The 21,367-nt window shown below is 44.4% G+C and overlaps 1 protein-coding gene across 1 annotated transcript in view; it reads right to left on the reverse strand.

Moving 5' to 3' along the window:
• Window positions 1-16,233: 16,233 nt before the first annotated feature.
• Window positions 16,234-21,367, reverse strand: part of AKAIN1 (A-kinase anchor inhibitor 1) — a 33,700-nt gene continuing 28,566 nt past the window's right edge. The window contains exon 2 of the mRNA XM_054019183.1: window positions 16,234-17,126. Coding sequence (XP_053875158.1) covers window positions 16,936-17,126 — 191 coding nt within the window. The 3' untranslated portion in view covers window positions 16,234-16,935. The remainder of the gene's footprint in view (window positions 17,127-21,367) is intronic.

The raw sequence follows: 21,367 nt of genomic DNA on the forward strand, positions 1-21,367 counted from the left end.
TGGATATAACGCAGTAAAGCAGTGCTCGGGGGGGGGGGGGGGGGCTGCGCACTCCGGTGGATCAAAGCAAGTCCAATATAACGGGGTTTCATCTATAACACGGTAAGATTTTTTGGCTCCCGAGGACAGCGTTATATCGAGGTAGAGGTGTACTCACCAGGTATCTATGTTTGAATCTATGCTGTGAATCCAGGTGCTTTTAAGCTCCTCTTAGTCTGGGTAGGTTCCATCTGCAATGGCTGACTTTGGCCTTTTAGGCATGCTCTGTCTGTCTGATGCCATTTCTAGGAAATGAATTGCTGCAGCCCTGCTGCCCTGGGGCACAGGACAACACTAATCCCCCAAGAAAACCCAGTCCCTCAAACACACCCTCCTGAGTGTACCACCCTCACAGGCACTCTAGTTTTTAACCCTTCAGGAATAGTTGACACAAGTAATGCACAGACTTTGCAGAGCAACTTCTAAACCAAACACACTTTACACATAGGTAAGGCTACATTTATGTCATGGAAGTCATGGAATCCATGACTTCCAGAGACCTCCCTGACATTTTCTGTTTTAGCCCCAGGGGCTGTGGGCCTGGCAGGATTCCAGCGACAGGTGACAGCACCCTCAGGGGGCCCCCTTCAAGGTTCCAGCCACAGGTGACAGACTCTTGAGGGGGCCCTCCTCAGGGTTCCAGCAACACACGACAGCCTCATGTGGGAGGGGCGGGGGGAGACAGACATCATGATCTCTTAAAAATTGTGTATTACTGCATATCTAACTACAGCATTTTTCCAGGTCAGACAGATCCAGGAGCGATATGCAATCAAGCCGAAGTCTTCATATGCACGCCCTGTCATCCTTCTCTAGGATCCAAATGCTGAGCCTGTAAACACGTTTCCTGGGTGCACACTGTACTCTTCACCACACAAAGTAAACATGCCAATGGTATTCAAATCTTCCATCAGGTGGATGTGTAAAGCAAGCTTTCCTATTAACACAAATACTAGCTAACTTGTTAAAGGGCAAAGTGGATATTAACCCACTCCTTGACAGATCATTAGAGCTAGAGTTGCCGGCCAGATAAAGGCTACAGTCATTAAGTGAAACCCTGCCTCCACAACAGTCACTGGCGTGACTTCAGTGAGGCCAGGATTACGCTCATAGCATATGAAGTAACCTCCACTCCCTGAGAGTCACTGGAATTACTACTGAAATACTCTTTCCCCAGTCATACATGACCCTCACAGTGGGTGTGCAGATAAGGCTGTGTTAAGAGCCAGGTGTACAATTACAACTCTCTGTTAATTTTCATATTGATGTTGGGGGAAGGGCAGACAGGGGAAATTTGCAGAGGATAATCTGGAAAGTAGTCACGATAAGCGAGGAGCTGATTCTAAGGTTTCCCTGGAAAGCTGGCTCAGCAAAACTTTATGTACCAAACTCCAGCAAGATCCACAACCAAGGCACAGACAGAGCATTTAGGTTCTTTTCTGTGCAGGATTGGCATTACATAGTAATATCACTATTCTTAGAACTATAAAGAAATGAAGCAGCCTTCTTTACTAGATAATTACACTGTGAAGGGCACCTTCAGCACTATGATCCTTTCAACTCATCAGATGATGATGATGAGAGAGAGAACAGCACAGCTCACTGGCAGGCAGCTACGTGCAATCAGACAGGAATCTTGTTTATTGCTCACTCATACTCAGACCCTCACTGATCTCATCTAGGGCAGTATGGTCTGGAAAGTTGTGGTCTCTCAGATAGTAATCCCCAGGCCATTTAGAGCTCTAAAGGCAGGGCCGGCTCCAGGCACCAGCGCAGGAAGCAGGTGCTTGGGGCGGCCAATGGAAAGGGGCGGCACGTCCGGGTCTTTGGCAGCGGGTCCCTCTTGGAGGGAAGGACCAGCCGCCAAATTGCCGCCGAAGAATGAAGCAGCGCAATAGAGCTGTCGCCAAAGTGCTGCTGATTGCGGCTTTATCTTTTTTCCCCCCCCCCTTCATTTCACCGCTTTGGGTGGCAAAAAGGCTGGAGCCAGCCCTGTCTAAAGGCCAGAACCAATCCTTTAAAGTCTACCAGCTACTTAACTGGTAGCTAGTACAGATCCAAAAGCAGTAGCATCATGTGCTCCCAGCAAGATGTATCATAACAAACAAGCCTCTTAATTCTGCAACTGTTTCAATTTCAGATAGCCCCTAGAGATGTAGTCCCATTGAGTACACCACAGCAGTATAATCTGGAGGTGACAAAGACATGCATAACAGCTGCAAAGTCTGCATCCAAAGGAAACGAATGCAATCTTCTGGCTGTGTACAAACAGAAAAAATGGATGTTGCCATAGCTGCTGCCTGCTCTTACAATCCATCTAGCCTCCCAGATTTTGTACCCCCCCACACACACCATATGTAGAGCAAACCTCATCAATGATAGATTGTGATGCTCTCAGCCATCTCTTCCAGCTTTTTCTCCAAACCAATTTACATCACCTCAGTCTTCTCTGGATTGAGTCTCAGCCAGCTAGCTTCATCCATGCCCTGATCTCATCCACACGTAGTGTCTCACTCTAGAGTGGTAATGGAGAGTCTACATGCACTAGCTGGAAGAGAAGGTAGGATGTAGAAGACCCTCTTCACTCAGACTTCTGCTGCTTTGAATGAGGTTGCACCAATTATTCTGCTTTCTTCCCTGAAACTTATGGAAGCAAGAGCACAATTTGGACCTGGGACTATTAATGAATGAATGACAATTCTAGAATGCCCTAGTTTATTGTATTTTCATGATCCTTGTGCCACAAAAAACAAAGTATTATGCACATTTGCTAGAAAAATACATTAATGTTAATTGGACAATTGTTTTCAAAAATTGTCTCTATGAATAAAAGCTTGAGTTGGTCCTGAAAGGTGAAGCTCTGTTTAAAGAAGTATTGAACCAGAGCCTACGATCCTTATTCTCTCAAAACTCCTGAAGACTTTGATGAAAGTTTGGCCTGAATAAGGATTCCAAGAGTCAACCCATAGCTTTTATATTTCCTATTTAATGTAATCAGGACTTTTCAGTGATCCTATTATGCTGGTTGGTGCCATTTGGCTTTCTGTGGCCTATTGCTAGATTACATCAGGGTTTTTTTGGTTTTTGCAATCCTGCGTTATTTTTTAGTCTGCCTCTTCACAAGAGCCCTTTCTGTACTTCTTAGCCTCAGTTACAAGCAATTTCTCTTCACCTGGGAAGTGAATTATTTCTCACAGAGAATTTATATTAGTTATGACATACTTGCTTTACCCTAAAGATATTTTTAATGAAAGGGGTTTTTGGCAAAAGTGGGAGGTGACAGGGTCATTCGATAAGAAAAATAAATTCCCATGTCTATTTCAGAGACAACGTGAGACAGCAGAAGCTATACTTTTATGTTTGAATATTGTAATACCTACAGATCTGTAAGTTACAGACATTGATTTACAGTCTACCATTCTTGATTTCTCCTTAAGTCACTTTGTTTAGGTAGTAGCATAGGCCCATAGATCCGAGTTGAACATATCCAAATTGGACTTTAAAAAAACCCTGATTTTTAAACTAAAATAATAATTAAAAAAAATTCCCATCAGGTAGTCTGGGACTATTGAACAATACTAAAAAAAATCAGCTACATTAGCTCACTCAGTTTCAGTGAGCTCTCTCATCCACCACTGAGCTACACCCAATCCATATAATCACCATTCAGGAAAAAACCTAGGGGATTGAGCATCAGACTTTTGTGTATGGGTGGGGGAATGGCATTTCAGAACTAAAGTCCCTCAACTAACAAAATCCTGCCACCAGACTCCCATTTTTTAAGTCTAGTGAGTATTAGTTCAATTACATCAGGTGATCTCAACTGCTGTGGTGAGAGTTGGAAAAAAAAAGGCTGTTTCTCAGGCACACATACCATGAGGCTGTAGCCACAGAATACATCTGTCACGGTAGATCCCCTTGCACTCAATTCCCTCCTACTTCTTCCAATAATTCATTCATAAACCAGAGTACTATGCCATTTCCCACTCTTGGGGGAGGGGGGTAGTTTATTAAGCTCTTACAGAATACCTTTTGCCCCTTCAGCCCCAAGCCCTTCCTTTTTGGGCTCTAACTCATCCTTGTTCCAAGGCTTCAGGTTCCAGCTGCCCCCAGTGCCCTTCAATCCAGGTCACTCTGTCAGTCCCTCTCTAGCTCCTGACCTCTCTAGGCAGTCTTTTCACTAGGCCCCCCTCCAAGCCCTAAACTCACAAACATTTTCCCCTTGATTCCAGGGCTCCTTTCTGGAACTGTGTTGCCATTCAGGTAGGCTTCCCCATAATCAATAGCCAGGTTGTGGTTCACTTCAGCGAGCCTAGACTCACAAACTACTTCCCCTAGTTCCAGGGCTGTGCTGTAATTCAGTGCAGGCATCCTTAATACATCATCATCCAGGCTCTGGTTTCTATACCAGGTACCTTTCTCCCCACTCTATACCCCCTATAGATCTTATTCCCCAAACCAAATACCTAGGCAATCACCTAACAGTTTCTTTCTCCTACACCTACTAGAGAAACCTAGCTGCTTCTTACAGCCTTTCTACCTCAGCTGAACTCTTTCTGGCTTTTATGAGAACCAGCTGCTCCTCAAGCTATCACCTGCTCCCTAGCACCACAACACTGATTATTCACAGGTAGGACTGGATCTATCTCCCCTCTGAGCACCCATCACCATGTGACAGAGGCTTTTTAGGTTAATGTTCACACCAAATTTAAATGTCCCTCTTCCGGTATGCAAACAGGATGCGTTCCCACCATATTTCTAAACTTAGCTATAGTTACAAAACAAATGCAAATAATTGGAAGGTCCTGAAGTGTGTAATGTATTCTGAGAGAACACCTGCTAAAGACAGTTGAAAAATGCTTCCTTTCCTCTGTAATATTATTTATTGCTGGTGCTAGACTTGAATAAACTCTTGATGAATGGGGGGAAAAATCCCCACAACATCATAGCACGCCCTATAATTCTACTGAAGTAGAAGTCAATAAAATAAGCAAAAATGAGTGAATTAGTATTTCTTAAGGCTTAAGACTAGCAGGTGCATACACAAACCCCCATAAATAAATCACTAGGAGAAATATTCTAAAATAAGCAGGATCTGGGAGAATAATGCCCTTACATTTTTTTAAGTAAGCAAAATAGAACCTCTATCTGATTAATGAGTAAAAACTCTGCTTTTGATAATCCCATACTACTGTGAAGAAGAATATGTTACCAGAGGCTTACTTCTTAACCCCTTAAGTACATGATCCTGCAAGCTGTTATGCACAGGTGGACCCCTACATTCTTGTAGGGCCCCATTGAGATCAGCAAGGCTGTGCAAAGCCCAGGGTTTTTCCCTCATGAGTCCCGAGTGGGTAACCAATGGAAAGTGGTCTGTCCCATATCCTTTCAAGTAGCTATTTTATCCCCAATTATTCCAATTCAACTAGGTCAGTCTCCTTAAAAGTATTCCTTTAACAGAGCTATTCTATATAGGTTTTTATACCACACTCATCACTGTAGTATCTCATCATCTTCCAGAATGAACCCAAATTCCCATGGCAATACACCCTTTTTTCATAGTAGTAAGTTCCCATACAAGTCTCTGGACTTTGCTGTGTTACACCGGAGCTGTTCAAGATTGCTCCAATCAGCATTATTTGGGCTGTTAGTGGGAGTTATCCGCAGCTGTTTCTTATTTCATCCCTCTGGCTCCACTCTTTATCTTGTCCTTGGGGACATGCCTTTGCTTTAGGGTCATCAATCTGCCATCCGGGTGAAAGTTGTGCCTCTCAGCTCCTCCACTTCCTTCTTGACCATCTGGCCCAGCTGTCCTTTTTCAGTTAATTACCATACATTTTTTACTCACACCAAACAGTAAATAAGGCAATTACAGCCATAAAACTTCTATCCTTTTAAGAACAATTATTAACACAATCAATAAAGAATAAACTCAGAACAATTTCTTCTTACTAATTTAAAACTAGCGAAATGGAGTATAAAGCAAAATAAGCAAAACGGAGTACAATTTTTCTTGAGACAATTTCTTCCCATTAGGCTTTTGCTTACACATTAACCAAGGTGACTGTGGCATTATCTGATTAAAATATGACCATGCAAATCATTGTTGCTACCACTGTTATATAATTGCAATGAAGCTTAAACAAAGTGTGATGCATAACTAGAAAGGGTTAAGCATCTGCAGGATAAATGACCCAGAGTCAACCTTTAGAGACATGTTAGAAAAGTATATGAATGGTAATTAGGGCCAGTCCATGTTAGATTGGCTAGAACTCTGAAGTTCAAACCTGTATTGTTAGAGAATTAGTGATACTAATTGTATGTGTTTATTTGTATCTTGTTAGATGTTAGCCATGTAAACAGACAGTTCCTGTCTGTCACTATAGCTATTGATTCAGAGATCAAAAGGGAATATTAACATTTAGATGAATCTTGGGTGAAATAATATCATTGTCTATATGTCTCTTTAAAGTTTGTGATAAACTGCCCAATGGATAAATTGCCTTACGTTAATCTGTGTAGCTAATTACTGGTGATGTTTAGGAAATAGGTCTACCTCAAAGTCTCCATGATTGCCTATTGTTTGCCTAAGGACTCCGAGCTGCTGAGAGAAGACCTGGAATTGTAAAAAAAACCCTTAGGTCCAGATTCTGTTATCTTGGATCTGCTCGATGCTTCATACAGGGGAAGCTTAAACCATATGACTGAGATCTCCAGAGTCCTGTCTGGATCACCGTGAATATGGGCATTGGAATATAACCTATGGACTAATTCTAAAAGAACTCTTTTCAACTTCAAAGCTCACCATCTCTACTATGAATCTGATCTCAGAACTGTACTCATGTCTATATGTATATTGATCTTTTAACCAATACTCTCTCTCTCTCTCTCTCTTCTTTTTTAATAAATCTTAGTTTAGTTAATAAGAATTGGGTAAGATCTGGAACATTCATTAACCTGGAAGGTAATGTGTCCGATCCTTTGGGATTGATAGAACTTTCTTATATGGTTAATAAGATTTTCAGTAATCCTCATCATATTTGACTTGGGTATCTGGTGGAGGCCTGAGGCTGGGTTGCTTTAAGGGAATTGTGTTGTTGGCTTCTGGGTGACCAGTGAGGTATTATAGAAGCTATTTTGTGCAGGTCTGGTAAATCTAAGTATTGGAATATTCACCAGCTCTGGGGATTGTCTGCCCCATTCTTTGCAGTTTACCTTAATTGAGTAACTTCAGCATGGCTCCCTGGAACCCTGGTCACAGCAACTAACATCTTTTTTGTGTTGTTTGTTCCCTCTTCCTTCCCACACACCCAGCAGAAGAAGCACATGCAATAAAGTGCCTTGTTTTGGTAGGGTTTTGTTGTTGGTTTTTCAATAGATATATCTGTCGCTATGTACTTTGATAAGACAAGGTGAAAGAAATGCACCTTGCACTGGAAGTCAAAAGCAGTGAAGTTTGTGATGGTCATTTTTTGGGTGAGTTCATGCCATAGGCTTGGACCAGGCCCAGAGAAGGTTCTCTCTCCCACACAGACGAACTTTATTCTTATTGTGTTTGAGTTGAATGCTGCATTCAGCTTCCCCCATCATCTCCTATTTGTACACTATGAGAGATTATCTAGCGAATCCAAGATTTGTTTTCCTTCTTCTGTTAATATAAACCTAGTGACTTAATAGCATTTGTATTTCATGTCACATATAAAAAGGACAATCTATATATTTCAATTAAAAGTGCCTCTTACTGATGGAACTTAACTGATTTGTATGTTTATTATTATTATTATTGACAATTTCCATTCTCAGGTGCTGGAATGATAGTGGAAAATCAGTTAGACGCAATGGTGAACAGTAACTATAATTAAAATGTTGAATGCTCTTTTTGTGATATTACCAACAGATATACAAGATGTTCGAACTCTAGCAACAATGTTAATTTAAGTCATAAATAAAATGTATATGCACTAAAATTAAAACAAGTGTCTTTCCAAATAATAGATGAAAAGTATGGACATACATTGCACAGGCAATTAGACACAACACTTTGCTTCCATTTTTCCCAAAATCTTCAGAGGAAATGTTTGATCACAAATATAGTGTAGCTCAGTTACCTGGAAATAAGTTATAGAAGTTAACCTAGCATGAAGGATGTCAGTAGGCATGGCTGGGGATAGTCACAGAAGAACCCAATCTTACTTAGCATTTTTGGTTTTGGCTGAGCATGAGTACTTCTAGCTATTCATATCTCCTTTTATTTCTTCTGCAAGTGGTATGCAATATTATTCTATATCTTACTTTAAATATTTCGATTGTCTCAAACTCTGTTAAAAGATGAGTGTTTGGGTTGAACACTGCATTCATCTTCCCCCATGTTCTGCTATCTGTGCACTATGAAGAGCATCTAGTGAAGGTTGCTTTTCTTCTGCTGTTGATATACACCCACCCATTAGAGATGTGCACCACCTGCCATTTTTGAGTATTGGTAAAAAGGCCTCCATTTTATCTGAAATAATTTCTAGTCAGTTATTTTTCTCCAAAACCATACTCTTTCTACCAAATACCAAGCAGCAGATTATGCTTCTTTACCATACTGAGTATGCAATAAGCTAGGGTAAAATTTTCTTCTGTGAGCTACATTGCTGCTCACTTACACACAGGGCAGATCATAGCTACATATTCTGGGTGCAACCCATATATGGGAACTCCCATTGTCAACAGAAGAGACTAAGTGTACAATATGTATTACAGATACACACTATGGATACGAGACCCACACTGTACTTCTGAGAGAAACTATAGTATTTAGCAACAGAGGGTCCTGGGGCACCTTTGAGACTAACAGAAGTATTGGGAGCATAAGCTTTCGTGGGTAAGAACCTCACTTCTTCAGATGCAAGATTGCATCTGAAGAAGTGAGGTTCTTACCCACAAAAGCTTATGCTCCCAATACTTCTGTTAGTCTCAAAGGTGCCCCAGGACCCTCTGTTGCTTTTTACAGATTCAGACTAACACGGCTACCCCTCTGATACCTTATACTATTTAGATAACTATTGTTTTCAATGCTTCCTCCTTGTCCCATCTGTAGTTTCAATCTAGTGTGATTAGGCCTGAATAGTTTCAATCTGAAAATTAAGCAGCTAGATCAAAGAATGAATTATTTTCCCTTTTCCCCAGAACTCAGACTTCTGTCATGACAATGGAATTGGTGAACATGACTTACCTGTGGAAAAGAGTGTTAAGAATAGCTAAGGCACTGAACTTAATGAAATGTGATCTAGAATTCAGAGAGGCCATATTGCCACTAAGCTAAGGAGGAACATGATACACACTCCACTTTAGTTTTGAAACTGCACTGAAGGTTTTTATGTATTTAAGCAAAGATTGTTTGGGTTAAAAAGACAATTTAGAAGCAACTTTGGGAAGGAAAAGGATAATCTGGGATGTTTTCTGTGAACGGAAAGAATATCCATGAAGGGATGATGGGTGTCTCCTTTCCTTTGCTCTCCAAGTGAGAATTTCAGTTGCTGAAAAGCATCCTCAGTCTCCAACTATGGAGTCACTCCAAACTAACATCATATTCTAAATTGACCTTTCCTGCCCGGCAGACTCAGAATTGGACCTTGCTATCGATCTACTTTTCTAGACCTCCAGAGAAACTAGCAGTATGCTGGTTGTTTAGACAGGAGCCATCTCTCCGCTCAAGGTTGATACCTCCTATCAGCCATCTGTCATAGGACCATAAAAGACAACAACACAACAGCTTCTTCCTTCTCTTAGGGTATGTCTACACTACGAAATTAGTTCGAATTTATAGAAGCCGGTTTTATTGAAATCGGTTGTATACAGCCGATTGTGTATGTCCACACAATAAAATGCTCTAGGTGCTCTAGTCGGCAGACCGTGTCCACAGTACGAGGCTAGCGTCGACTTCCGGAGCATTGCACTATGGGTAGCTATCCCACAGCTATCCCACAGTTCCCGCAGTCTCCGCCGCCCCTTGGAATTCTGGGTTGAGATCCCAATGCCCGGATGATGCAAAACAGTGTCGCGGGCGGTTCTGGGTACATGTCGTCAGGCTCCTCCCTCCCCCGTCACAGCAACGGCAGACAATAGATTCGCGCCTTTTTATCTGGGTTACCTGAGTTACCTGTGCAGACAACATGGAGCCCGCTCAGCACAGCTGAGCTCACCGTCACCATATGTCCTCTTGGTGCCGGCAGACGTGGGACTGCATTGCTACACAGCAGCAGCTGCTAACTGCCTTTTGGCGGTAGACGGTGCAGTAGACTGGTAGCCTTCATCGGCGATCTGGGTGCTGGCAGCCGTGGGGCTTGCCTTTTGGCAGTAAATGGTGTATTATGACTGTTAGCCGGCCTATTACAAGTCGGGTCATCGCACATTAGCAGAGTCTTCCCTGAGCAGCAGCTCGTGCAATAGGCCTGAAGACCATCGTCATACACCGCCCCGTATTTGCTGCCAAGCACCCAGAAAGATGCCGAGGGCTATCAGTCACGCTGCACCGTCGTCTTAAGATGTAAAAAAATAGATTTTCTCTGTATTCATTTGCTTCCCCCTCCCTCCGTCAAATCAACGGCCTGCTAAACCCAGGGTTTTCAGTTTAATCTTTGGGGGGACCAGTCTGTGACAGTTGTTTGTGTCTCTCCCTGATGCACAGCCACCGTTCTTTATTTTAATTCCCTGTGCCTGTACGCCATGTCGTCACTCGGCCCCCCTCCCTCCTTCCCCTAGGCCGTCAGATACTACGTTTGCGCCACAGCTCGAGCCGAGAAGTGGTTCGCGCCTTTTCTTTGAATTCTGGGTTGAGATCCCAATGCCCGGATGATGCAAAACAGTGTCGCGGGCGGTTCTGGGTACATGTCGTCAGGCCCCTCCCCCCTCGTCACAGCAACGGCAGACAATAGATTCGCGCCTTTTTACCTGGGTTACCTGTGCAGACAACATACCACGGCAAGCATGGAGCCCGCTCAGCTCAGCTCAGCTGAGCTCACCGTCACCATATGTCCTCTGGGTGCCGGCAGACATGGGACTGCATTGCTACACAGCAGCAGCTGCTAACTGCCTTTTGGCGGTAGACGGTGTAGCATGAGTGATAGCCGTGGGGCTGGCAGCCGTAGTGCTGCATTGCACCAGCCCCTTCCAGGCGATGGTATATTATGACTGGTACCCGTCGTCGTCATACTGGTATGGCTGTCAATCATGGCCACCTGGGCAGACATGCTACTGTTTTGATGATGACGGTTACCAGTCATAATATACTATTTTCTGCCAATTGCCCAATATTGTCTGCTAAGCACCCAGAAGAGGCCGAGGGCGATGCTGGGTGCTGGCGGACGTGGGGCTGGCAGACGTGGGGCTGCATTGCTACACAGCAGCAGCCCCTTGCCTTTTGGCAGATGATGGTATATTATGATTGGTACCCATCATCATCGTACTGGTATGGCTGTCACTCATGCTGCAGCGTCGGCTGCCACCTTAAGATGTAAAAAATAGATTTGTTCTGTGTTCATTTGCTTCCCCTTCCTCCGTGAAATCAACGGCCTGCTAAGCCCAGGGTTTCCAGTTTAATCTTTGGGGGGACCATTCTGTGTGACAGTTGTTTGTGTTTCTCCCTGTTCCTGTACCTGTACGCCATGTCGTCACTCGGCCCTCCCTCCCTCCCTCCCTCCCTCCTTCTCCTGGTCCATCAGATACTACTTTCGCGCCTTTTTTCTGACCAGGCGCCATAGCTAGCACTGGGATCATGGAGCCCGCTCAGATCACCGCAGCAATTATGAGCACTATGAACACCACGCGCATTGTCCTGGAGTATATGCAGAGCCAGAACATGCCAAGGCGAAACCCGGACCAGGCGAGGAGGCGATTGCAGCACGGCGACGAGAGTGATGAGGAAATTGACATGGCCATAGACCTCTCACAAGGCACAGGCCCCAGCAATGTGGAAATCATGGTGTCACTGGGGCAGGTTGATACCGTGGAACGCCGATTCTGGGCCCGGGAAACAAGCACAGACTGGTGGGACCGCATCGTGCTGCAGGTATGGGACGATTCCCAGTGGCTGCGAAACTTTCGCATGCGTAAGGGCACTTTCATGGAACTTTGTGACTTGCTTTCCCCTGCCCTGAAACGCCAGGATACCAAGATGAGAGCAGCCCTCACAGTTGAGAAGCGAGTGGCGATAGCCCTGTGGAAGCTTGCAACGCCAGACAGCTACCGGTCAGTCGGGAATCAATTTGGAGTGGGCAAATCTACTGTGGGGGCTGCTGTGATCCAATTTGCCAGGGCAATGAAAGACCTGGTGATAGCAAGGGTAGTGACTCTGGGCAACGTGCAGTCAATAGTGGATGGTTTTGCTGAAATGGGATTCCCAAACTGTGGCGGGGCCATAGACGGAACCCATATCCCTATCTTGTCACCGGAGCACCAAGCCACCGACTACGTAAACCGCAAGGGGTACTTTTCAATGCTGCTGCAAGCCCTGGTGGATCACAAGGGACGTTTCACCAACATCAACGTGGGATGGCCGGGAAAGGTACATGATGCTCGCGTCTTCAGGAACTCTGCTCTGTTTCGAAAGCTGGAGGAAGGGACTTTCTTCCCGGACCAGAAAGTGACCATTGGGGATGTTGAAATGCCTATCGTGATCCTTGGGGACCCAGCCTACCCCTTAATGCCATGGCTCATGAAGCCGTACACAGGCAGCCTGGACAGGAGTCAGGACCTGTTCAACTACAGGCTGAGCAAGTGCCGAATGGTGGTGGAATGTGCATTTGGACGTTTAAAAGCGCGCTGGTGCAGCTTACTGACTCGCTCAGACCTCAGCGAAAAGAATATCCCCATTGTTATTGCTGCTTGCTGTGCACTCCACAATATCTGTGAGAGTAAGGGGGAGACCTTTATGGCGGGGTGGGAGGTTGAGGCAACTCGCCTGGCCGCTGATTACGCGCAGCCAGACACCAGGGCGGTTAGAGGAGCACAGCAGGGCGCGGTGCGCATCAGAGAAGCTTTGAAAACGAGTTTTGTGACTGGCCAGGCTACTGTGTGAAACTTCTGTTTGTTTCTCCTTGATGAACCCTCCAACCCCCCCCCCCGACCCGGTTCACTCTACTTCCCTGTAAACCAACCACCCCACCCCACCCTCACCTCCCCCTTGCAGAGGCAATAAAGTCATTGTTTTTTCACATTCATGCATTCTTTATTAGTTCCTTACAGAGGTAGGGGGATAATTGCCAAGGTAGCTGGGATGGGTGGGGGAGGAGGGATGGAAAAGGACACACTGCATTTTAAAACTTTAACTCTTATTGAAGCCCAGCCTTCTGATGCTTGGGCGATCATCTGGGGTGGAGTGACTGGGTGGACGGAGGCCCCCCCACCGTGTTCTTGGGCGTCTGGGTGAGGAGGCTATGGAACTTGGGGAGGAGGGCTGTTGGTTACACAGGGGCTGTAGCGGCGGTCTCTGCTCCTGCTGCCTTTCCTGCAACTCAACCATACGCTCGAGCATATCACTTTGATGCTCCAGCAGACGGAGCATTGCCTCTTGCCGTCTGTCTGCAAGCTGACGCCACCTATCGTCTTCAGCCCGCCACCTCTCCTCTCGTTCATGTTGGGCTTTTCTCATCTCCGACATTGACTGCCTCCACGCATTCTGCTGTGCTCTATCAGCCTGGGCGGACATCTGCAGCTCCGTGAACATCTCGTCCCTCGTCTTACGTTTTCTCTTTCTAATGTTCACGAGCCTCTGCGAAGGAGAAACATTTGCAGCTGGTGGAGGAGAAGGGAGAGGTGGTTAAAAAAGACACATTTTAGGGAACAATGGGTACACTCTTTCATTACAAGGTCGCATATTTCGGCTTGCAGGCAGCCATCGTAGGCCACAGTGTTTTGGCTTTTTTAACCTTCTTAACATGCGGGAAAGGTTGCAAACAGCAGCACATTTCCCATATCAAGGATGAATTGGGTTGTCCATTTAAAATGGGGTTTCAATGTAAAAGGAGGGGGCTGCGGTTTCCCGGTTAACATGCGGCACAAACACAAGTAAACCACCCCCCCCCCACACACACACACACGATTCTCTGGGATGATCACTTCACCCCTCCCCCCCACCACGTGGTTAACAGCGGGGAACATTTCTGGTCAGAAGAGCAGGAACGGGCGCCTCTGAATGTCCCCCTTAATAAAATCACCCCATTTCAACCAGGAGAGCTTTCTGGAGATGTCCCTGGAGGATTTCCGCTCCATCCCCATACACGTTAACAGACTTGCTTGCTTTTTTTTGTAATGTTTACAAATATTTACAAAGTTACACTCACCAGAGGTCTCCTGTGTGCCCTGAGGGTCTTGGGTGAGTTCGGGGGTTACTGGTTCCAGGTCCAGTGTCACAAACATATCCTGGCTGTTGGGGAAACCGGTTTCTCCGCTTCCTTGCTGCTGTGAGCTACCTACAGTACCTCCATCGTCATCTTCCTCGTTCCCCGAACCGTCTTCCCTGTGTGTTTCTCCAGTGAGAGAGTCATAGCACACGGTTGGGGTAGTGGTGGCTGCACCCCCTAGGATCGCATGCAGCTCCGCGTAGTAGCGGCAAGTTTGCGGCTCTGCCCCGGACCTTCCGTTTGCTTCTCTGGCTTTGTGGTAGGCTTGCCGTAGCTCCTTAATTTTCACGCGGCACTGCTGTGTGTCCCTGTTATGGCCTCGGTCCTTCATGGCCTTGGAGATCTTTTCTAATACTTTTCCATTTCTTTTACTGCTACGGAGTTCAGCTATCACTGCTTCATCTCCCCATATGGCGAGCAGATCTCGTACCTCCCGTTCGGTCCATGCTGGAGCTCTTTTGCGATCCTGGGAGGACTCCATGACGGTTACCTGTGCTGATGAGCTCTGCGTGGTCACCTGTGCTCTCCACGCTGGGCAAACAGGAAATGAAATTCAAACCTTCGCGGGTCTTTTCCTGTCTACCTGGTCAGTGCATCTGAGTTGAGAGCGCTGTCCAGAGCGGTCACAATGAAGCACTGTGGGATAGCTCCCGGAGGCCAATAACATCGAATTCCGTCCACACTACCCCAATTCCGACCCGCAAAGGCCGGTTTTATCGCTAATCCCCTCGTCGGAGGTGGTGTAAAGAAACCGGTTTAAAGGGCCCTTTAAGTCGAAAGAAAGGGCCTCGTTGTGTGGACGTGTCCAGGCTTAATTCGGTTTAATGCTGCTAAAGTCGACCTAAACCCGTAGTGTAGACCAGGCCTTAGTTTTTGTCTGTCCTTGATTTATTTAATGAATTTCACTAAAACTAAGAACTATGTGAGTAAACGGAGGATGTTTCATTGCAGTTCAGCTTTCCATCATTTAAGGGTTAAGAAAAACTGGTTTTATTATTTGGATTTGGACTGGGCCAAATCATTATCTGGTGTAAATCAGCATTGATCAATGGGAGCTAATAGAACAAAGCAGAACATTAGAGGATGGGTAGTTATTACAGAGTTTAACCTCAGCCCATGAGAAAGAACCCTGAAGTTTAGCACTGGCGGTAGTTTAGTACTAGCAATAGGATGCACCAAGTAATAGCCAATTAATCTATAAACCAAAAGAATACTCTGAGAAATGTCTCATTGAGAAGCAAATGCATTTAGGAAAGTTTGTCTCCCTCTTCACAGACTCCTGATGCTGCATCTGCTTTCCCCTAGTGAAATATTTCTAGATGTGCTACAGCTTGTGCTCATTGTGGCCAGTATTACAGAAATTCATTTGAGGCAAAGGCAAGATCATTTCTTGCCTGGTGTACATGGATCTTCACTCCACTGGTATTAGAATGTAACCTACAATTCAACTGCTGAACATAAAGTGAAAAAGTTCACATTGAATTAGTTTGGCTTTCATGTAGACATCATGCACCTTCTATTATTAGCATTTAAGGGCATTTTTAAGTGTTACTTTAGTGTACATGTATATAATGTCAATCTATATTAGAATTGCAAATAGTTGAAGTAATTTTAGACCCAGCAATTGGGAAACAAATGTCTTCTATCCCAAAATTAATTCATAGTGTATTTTCAACCTCCTGAATTTTCATAAATTCAAAAGCTTTACATATTTTAGCTATTTGAATTCTATTAGTTATTATAAATCTAAGCATACATGAATTTGCAGAACTGGAGGAAGAATTAGGCAGCAGTATAATACCCTGGGTTCTTTTCTTTTATTATTGGCAAAATTAAAGGAATCTTTGAGGCTCACAAATAATTTTTGTGCAAAAGATTAGAAATGTACCGGACATTTACATCATCTGCAGCATAAGGAGTGAACTATATAGTCATAGATAATGTACTTTGTAAAGAGACTGTAAAAGAATGAAAAGAGATTTGTGCATGAAACTTTCCAAATCCATTTTACAGCTGCTATTTTGTACATCCCACATTCTATCCAAATAAAACACAAACTCGTGTTTCAAGGAGCCTGAAAGCGCATCTCCTACACGCTACAATATATTGTTTCATTGACATAGCCAATCCCTAGTAAAATCTGTAACTCAGTGGAGATATCTGCCAATTGAACAGACACAAATGATGCACATAACATTCATACAGAAGTGCACTAGCAATAAGCTTTTGCATATAAAACCATCCCTTAAGAAGAGATTGTGCTTGAAACTATTTTATAGCTATAGTATTTTTGTTCATTATGTTTAAGAGGCACTGCATAAATATGAAGTTAGTCACCTAATGCACTTAATATTTCTCAATTGAGGACTATTGCAGCTTTACTCTATGTCTAGGTGCTGATTATACTTTGGTTTGCTTTACAGTAGTAACATTGCACTGGCAACACAGCTGATACTAAGAGGAAAGCTGGAGATACTGCCAACTGGAGGACCAAAACAAGTAGTTCACTCTTTTACTTCTTTTCATGCTTCTTGGTTAATTCCCCTCTTTCTAACTGCAGACTCACACTGCTGTTTACTCTCTTCTCCTTTTGTTGGCTCTCCTGAGAGACTTGCTGAACGGCCTGCAGGATGGCAGTTTGCACAATCTGTTTGCTGGCATTCTGCAGCGCAACTTCTTCTTGTTCATTTCCAGATTTCTCACCTACAAAAAAAAAAGTTTGTAAAAAAGGAATTTAAGTATTTTTGCTACTTAAAATACATTAAATGTAATACAGAAAAATTCTGTTAGTAAATTGTAAAGGTAAAGATTAAATAAGACACATGCTATAACAGGAGGTGATCTAGAAAGGTGGATCTGTCTACAACATTATCAGAGTCAACACAGCCTTCGGCAAGAATGAAGAGGGATGGCTTGTTCCTGCATAGATCCACCACCTGAATGGAGGAGGGGGTGTGGGTCAGATAGAAGCGCTACTCAGATGTGGAATGGCTACCTGTTTACTTGGTAGGTTGAGAGGAGAGAAGCCTTCCACCAACCCTCCTGGGCAACAATTTACTTGGGCTATGCTCTTGGATGAGGATATATAGCATATCTGACACTTTCTCCTTTACTGCTATATAAAGAAAGACTATGCGTCTAACAGTTTGTTTACCTTTAATAATAATAATAAAAAGCATCAAACCCAAGTCCTGCTGACATCTGTGTCAAAATTTCCATTGGCTTCAGAATCTGAATTATTTTAAGTGTAAATTGATTAATCTGTAACACTCTACACCTGCAAATATATTTGCATAAAAAAGTTACTTACCTGTTCTGTAAGTGCTGCTCATGAGGGTGCAGATGTGTATTCCACTCAGGTGTGTTTGTGGCCAGTGCACCAAGAGTTGGAGACTTTTTTCCCCTGCAGCAGTACCTGTCACTGTCGGGACAGTGTATACACCCTGGGTCTCCACGTGGCCCCTTCTGAGTCTATGTAAGGGTGCTGCTACCCTAATCCCCACTCCAGGGAACAGGGGATGGAGGGTGGGTCATGGAATACACATCTGCACCCACATCTAAAAAGAACAACAGTTACAGAATGGGCAAGTAATTATTTTTTCTTCGAATGTTTGCAGATGTTCATTCCACTCAGGTGACTCCCCCCCCCCCCCAGTACACGCTTGGAGTCTAGTTAAACAATGACTATAATATTAATTTGCCAAAATTTTCATCTGGTCCTGATGCAGCTATGACAGCATAGTGATGCATGAATGTGTATAGTGAGGACCACATGGTAGTCCTACAAATGTCCAATATAGGAACAGCTCTTAGGAAATCAACTGATGAAGGTGGAGCCCCTGTAGAATGGGCTGAGAGTTTGGAGAAGGAGTGTCAGCTATCCAATATGCTGTCATGATCCAAGAGGTGATCTATCTTGAAATCATCTGCATTGAGACTACTTGCCCTTTCATACAATCTGGAGAGGACACAAAAAGACAAGGTGATTGTCTGAAAGTTTTGGTCCTGTCCAATTAGAAGGCAAACACTCACCTAACATCTAAGATATTTGGAAATTCCTCATCATTATTAGAATGTGGCTTAGGAAAGAAAACCAGAAGTTCTAATGTCTGATTTAAATAAAAAATGGACATGAGTTTGGTTAAAAACTTTGGATGTGGCCTCAAGACTATCTTGTCCTTGAAAAATATTGTGTAAGCATGGCTCATTGTCAAAGCTTGCAGTTCAGATACTCATTTGGCTGATGTAATGGCTATGAGGAATATGGTCTTCTGTTTGGGCCAAAAGTAAGCAAATACTCAAAAGCAGGCTCCTAAGAGCTGCCAACACAAAGTTAAGGTCCCAGGTCAGCAACACACTCCTAATAGGTGGAAAAAGGCACATCACTCCCTTGTGAAATCTAGTCCTGGCAACCTGGAGAATACCAAGCCCCTGGGACAGGGGGATAGATAGCTAAGATTGCTGCAAGGTGAACTCTCAGGGAATTCATGGAAAGGGCTGAAGATTTCAAATTAAGATGGTACTCTAAGATGTTCTGGATCCTTGCCTCTGAAGGTTGTAGCTCATAACTAGGGGCCATATGGAAGACCTTTTCTACTTAGCCATGTAAGTTGTCCTTGTTGACTGCTTTCTGCTGTTAAGCAGGACCTCTTGAACTGCCAAGGAACATGACTTCTCCTCTTTGTCTAGTCACTCACAAGCCATGCAGTGAGGTGAAGGCTCTTGAGGTCTGGATGCAGTTTGTGATCGTATTGCTGTGGCACTAGGTCCTGGAAGAGAGGCCGAGGGTGAGGAAATTAAATGGAGAGACCGAAGTCTGAGAATCAGCATGGCCTGAGCCATGCCAAGTCTATGAGGATTAACCTGACTTGTTTCTTTGTGAATGACTGGAGGATCAGGGAAAAGTATACATTAGATCCAGTTTCCATACCAACAAGAAGGCTTCGGTGAGAAAGTCTGGACTGTGGCCCACTTGAGAACAAAATGGATGATTCTTCCTATTGTCTTTTGCAGTGAACAGATTGACTAAGGGAACACCCCATGTTCAGAAGATGGACTTCAGCATGCTGTTCTTGAGAGACTACTTGTAGTTGTGGGAGAATAGTCTGTGGAGGAAATCAGCCAACTGATTCTGAATGTCAGGTAAATATGCCACTACAGGAGTGATGTCCTCTGTGTTGCAAAACTCCCAAAAGACTTCTTGACAAAGCTGAGTGGAGCAAGCCCTACCCCCTCTTGTTCAGATAGTACAATGCAAAGGTATTGTTGGTCCAAGTTTGGCCCAACAAGCCCCCTGATATGAGAAAGGCAGACTCAAGATGCTCTGCGAATAACTCAGAGCCCAAGGACAATCTGATATGCAGATTGGACTCTTCCTCCAACCAAAGCACTTGAGTTTGTGAGCACCCCAGCCTATTAGAGAGGTATTGATTACAGTTGTCACATCTGAAGTTGGGTGAGAAAAGGGAATGCCTACACATGCATTGTCTGGGGTCATTCACCACTCCAGGGAACATATTAACACAGGCGGGAGCTTTTTAAGCCAGAAGAACATATTATTTAAGACAGAAGGCGGCACAGGAAGTAGTCTGAGCAACTAGGTAAATCCATGGCTGACTGCTATGTTGGATTCTCTCACTTCACTCCTGAGTCCTACCTTATTCCTGATTTCTGCCTTCCTGTCCTATTCCCCTGGTTCCTGCCTTGTTCCAGATCCCTACTTCTCTGCCCTACCTATTGACTTTGGCTCTGACCCTTGGCTTGATTCCTGACTCCAGCTCTGACCCTTGGTTTGACCTCTGGCTCTGACCCACACCTCTGATTCCTGGCTCCTGACTCTTGCAGCAATCATTAGGCCTGACCACCACTGGTCTGACCACCTACATCCCAGCCTATGACACCGACCTGTTCAGGTTGTGTCTGGGTAATAGCCTCATGGTTGAAATCTGTCTACGTGGCCAAGCAATCTCAGGCAAGTCCGAGCTGTGGTGGACAGATGAGATCTGAGGGACTTGCACAAGTCATGAATCATTTAAAACCTGTGAGGAAGAAAAGTAGTCAAATTCATAGAATTCAGTAGGGTCCCAATGAACTTGAGCCTCTGAGTTGGAATAAATATAGACTTTTCCTTGTTCAGAAGGAGTCCTAGATGACTGAAAAAAGCAGATGATTAACCTGATGTGGCCCCAAACCTGATCCTGTGAAGAACCTTGTACCAGCCAATCATCCAGGTAAGGGAAGATGTGCATACCGTTCTTCCTTAAGAAGGCCACCACTACCACCGAACATGTGGTGAATACACGAGAAACCGAAGACAGGCAAAATGGAATTACCATGTCCTGGCAATGGCGGTTCCCCCAACCCCTCACCAGAAAGCTGAGAAATCTCCAATGATTGGGTAAGACCACCACAGAGAAAATATGTATTTCAAAGATCAAAAGCAGCAAACCAACTGTTGCTATCTAGCGAGGGGAGTATAAAAGCAAGGGTAAACATGTGGTATCTCAGTTGCTTGAGGAACTTGTTGAGAATCTTAAGGTCCAAAATAGGTCTCAGTCCTCTTTTGGACTTGGCAATAAGGAAATAATGGGAATAGAAGCCCTGTCCTTGAAACTGCAGGGAAACTTTCTCTATAGCCCTTAGAGTGAGTGGAGACTGAACTTCTTGAAGGAGCACAGACTTGTGAAATTGGTCCCTGAAAGGGGATTGGGGAAGGGGGATGAATAAGAACTGGATCAAATATCCCAGTCCCTTAGTACTTAGGATCCACTTGTCCAAGATTATGGTCTCCAAAGTGAGGAAAATCTGTTCCAAATGGGTGGTTGGGGGCAGGGGGAAGGGATGGGTAGATCACTGGTGGTTGCATTGCTGGTCTTGAAGAATTCATGAAAAAAGTTGTTTCCCTACAGCAGGTTGAGGGCAATATGATTGGTTAGACTGGAACT

This window comes from Malaclemys terrapin, chromosome 2 (genome assembly GCF_027887155.1).
Source record: "Malaclemys terrapin pileata isolate rMalTer1 chromosome 2, rMalTer1.hap1, whole genome shotgun sequence".
Classification (NCBI taxonomy): domain Eukaryota; kingdom Metazoa; phylum Chordata; order Testudines; family Emydidae; genus Malaclemys; species Malaclemys terrapin.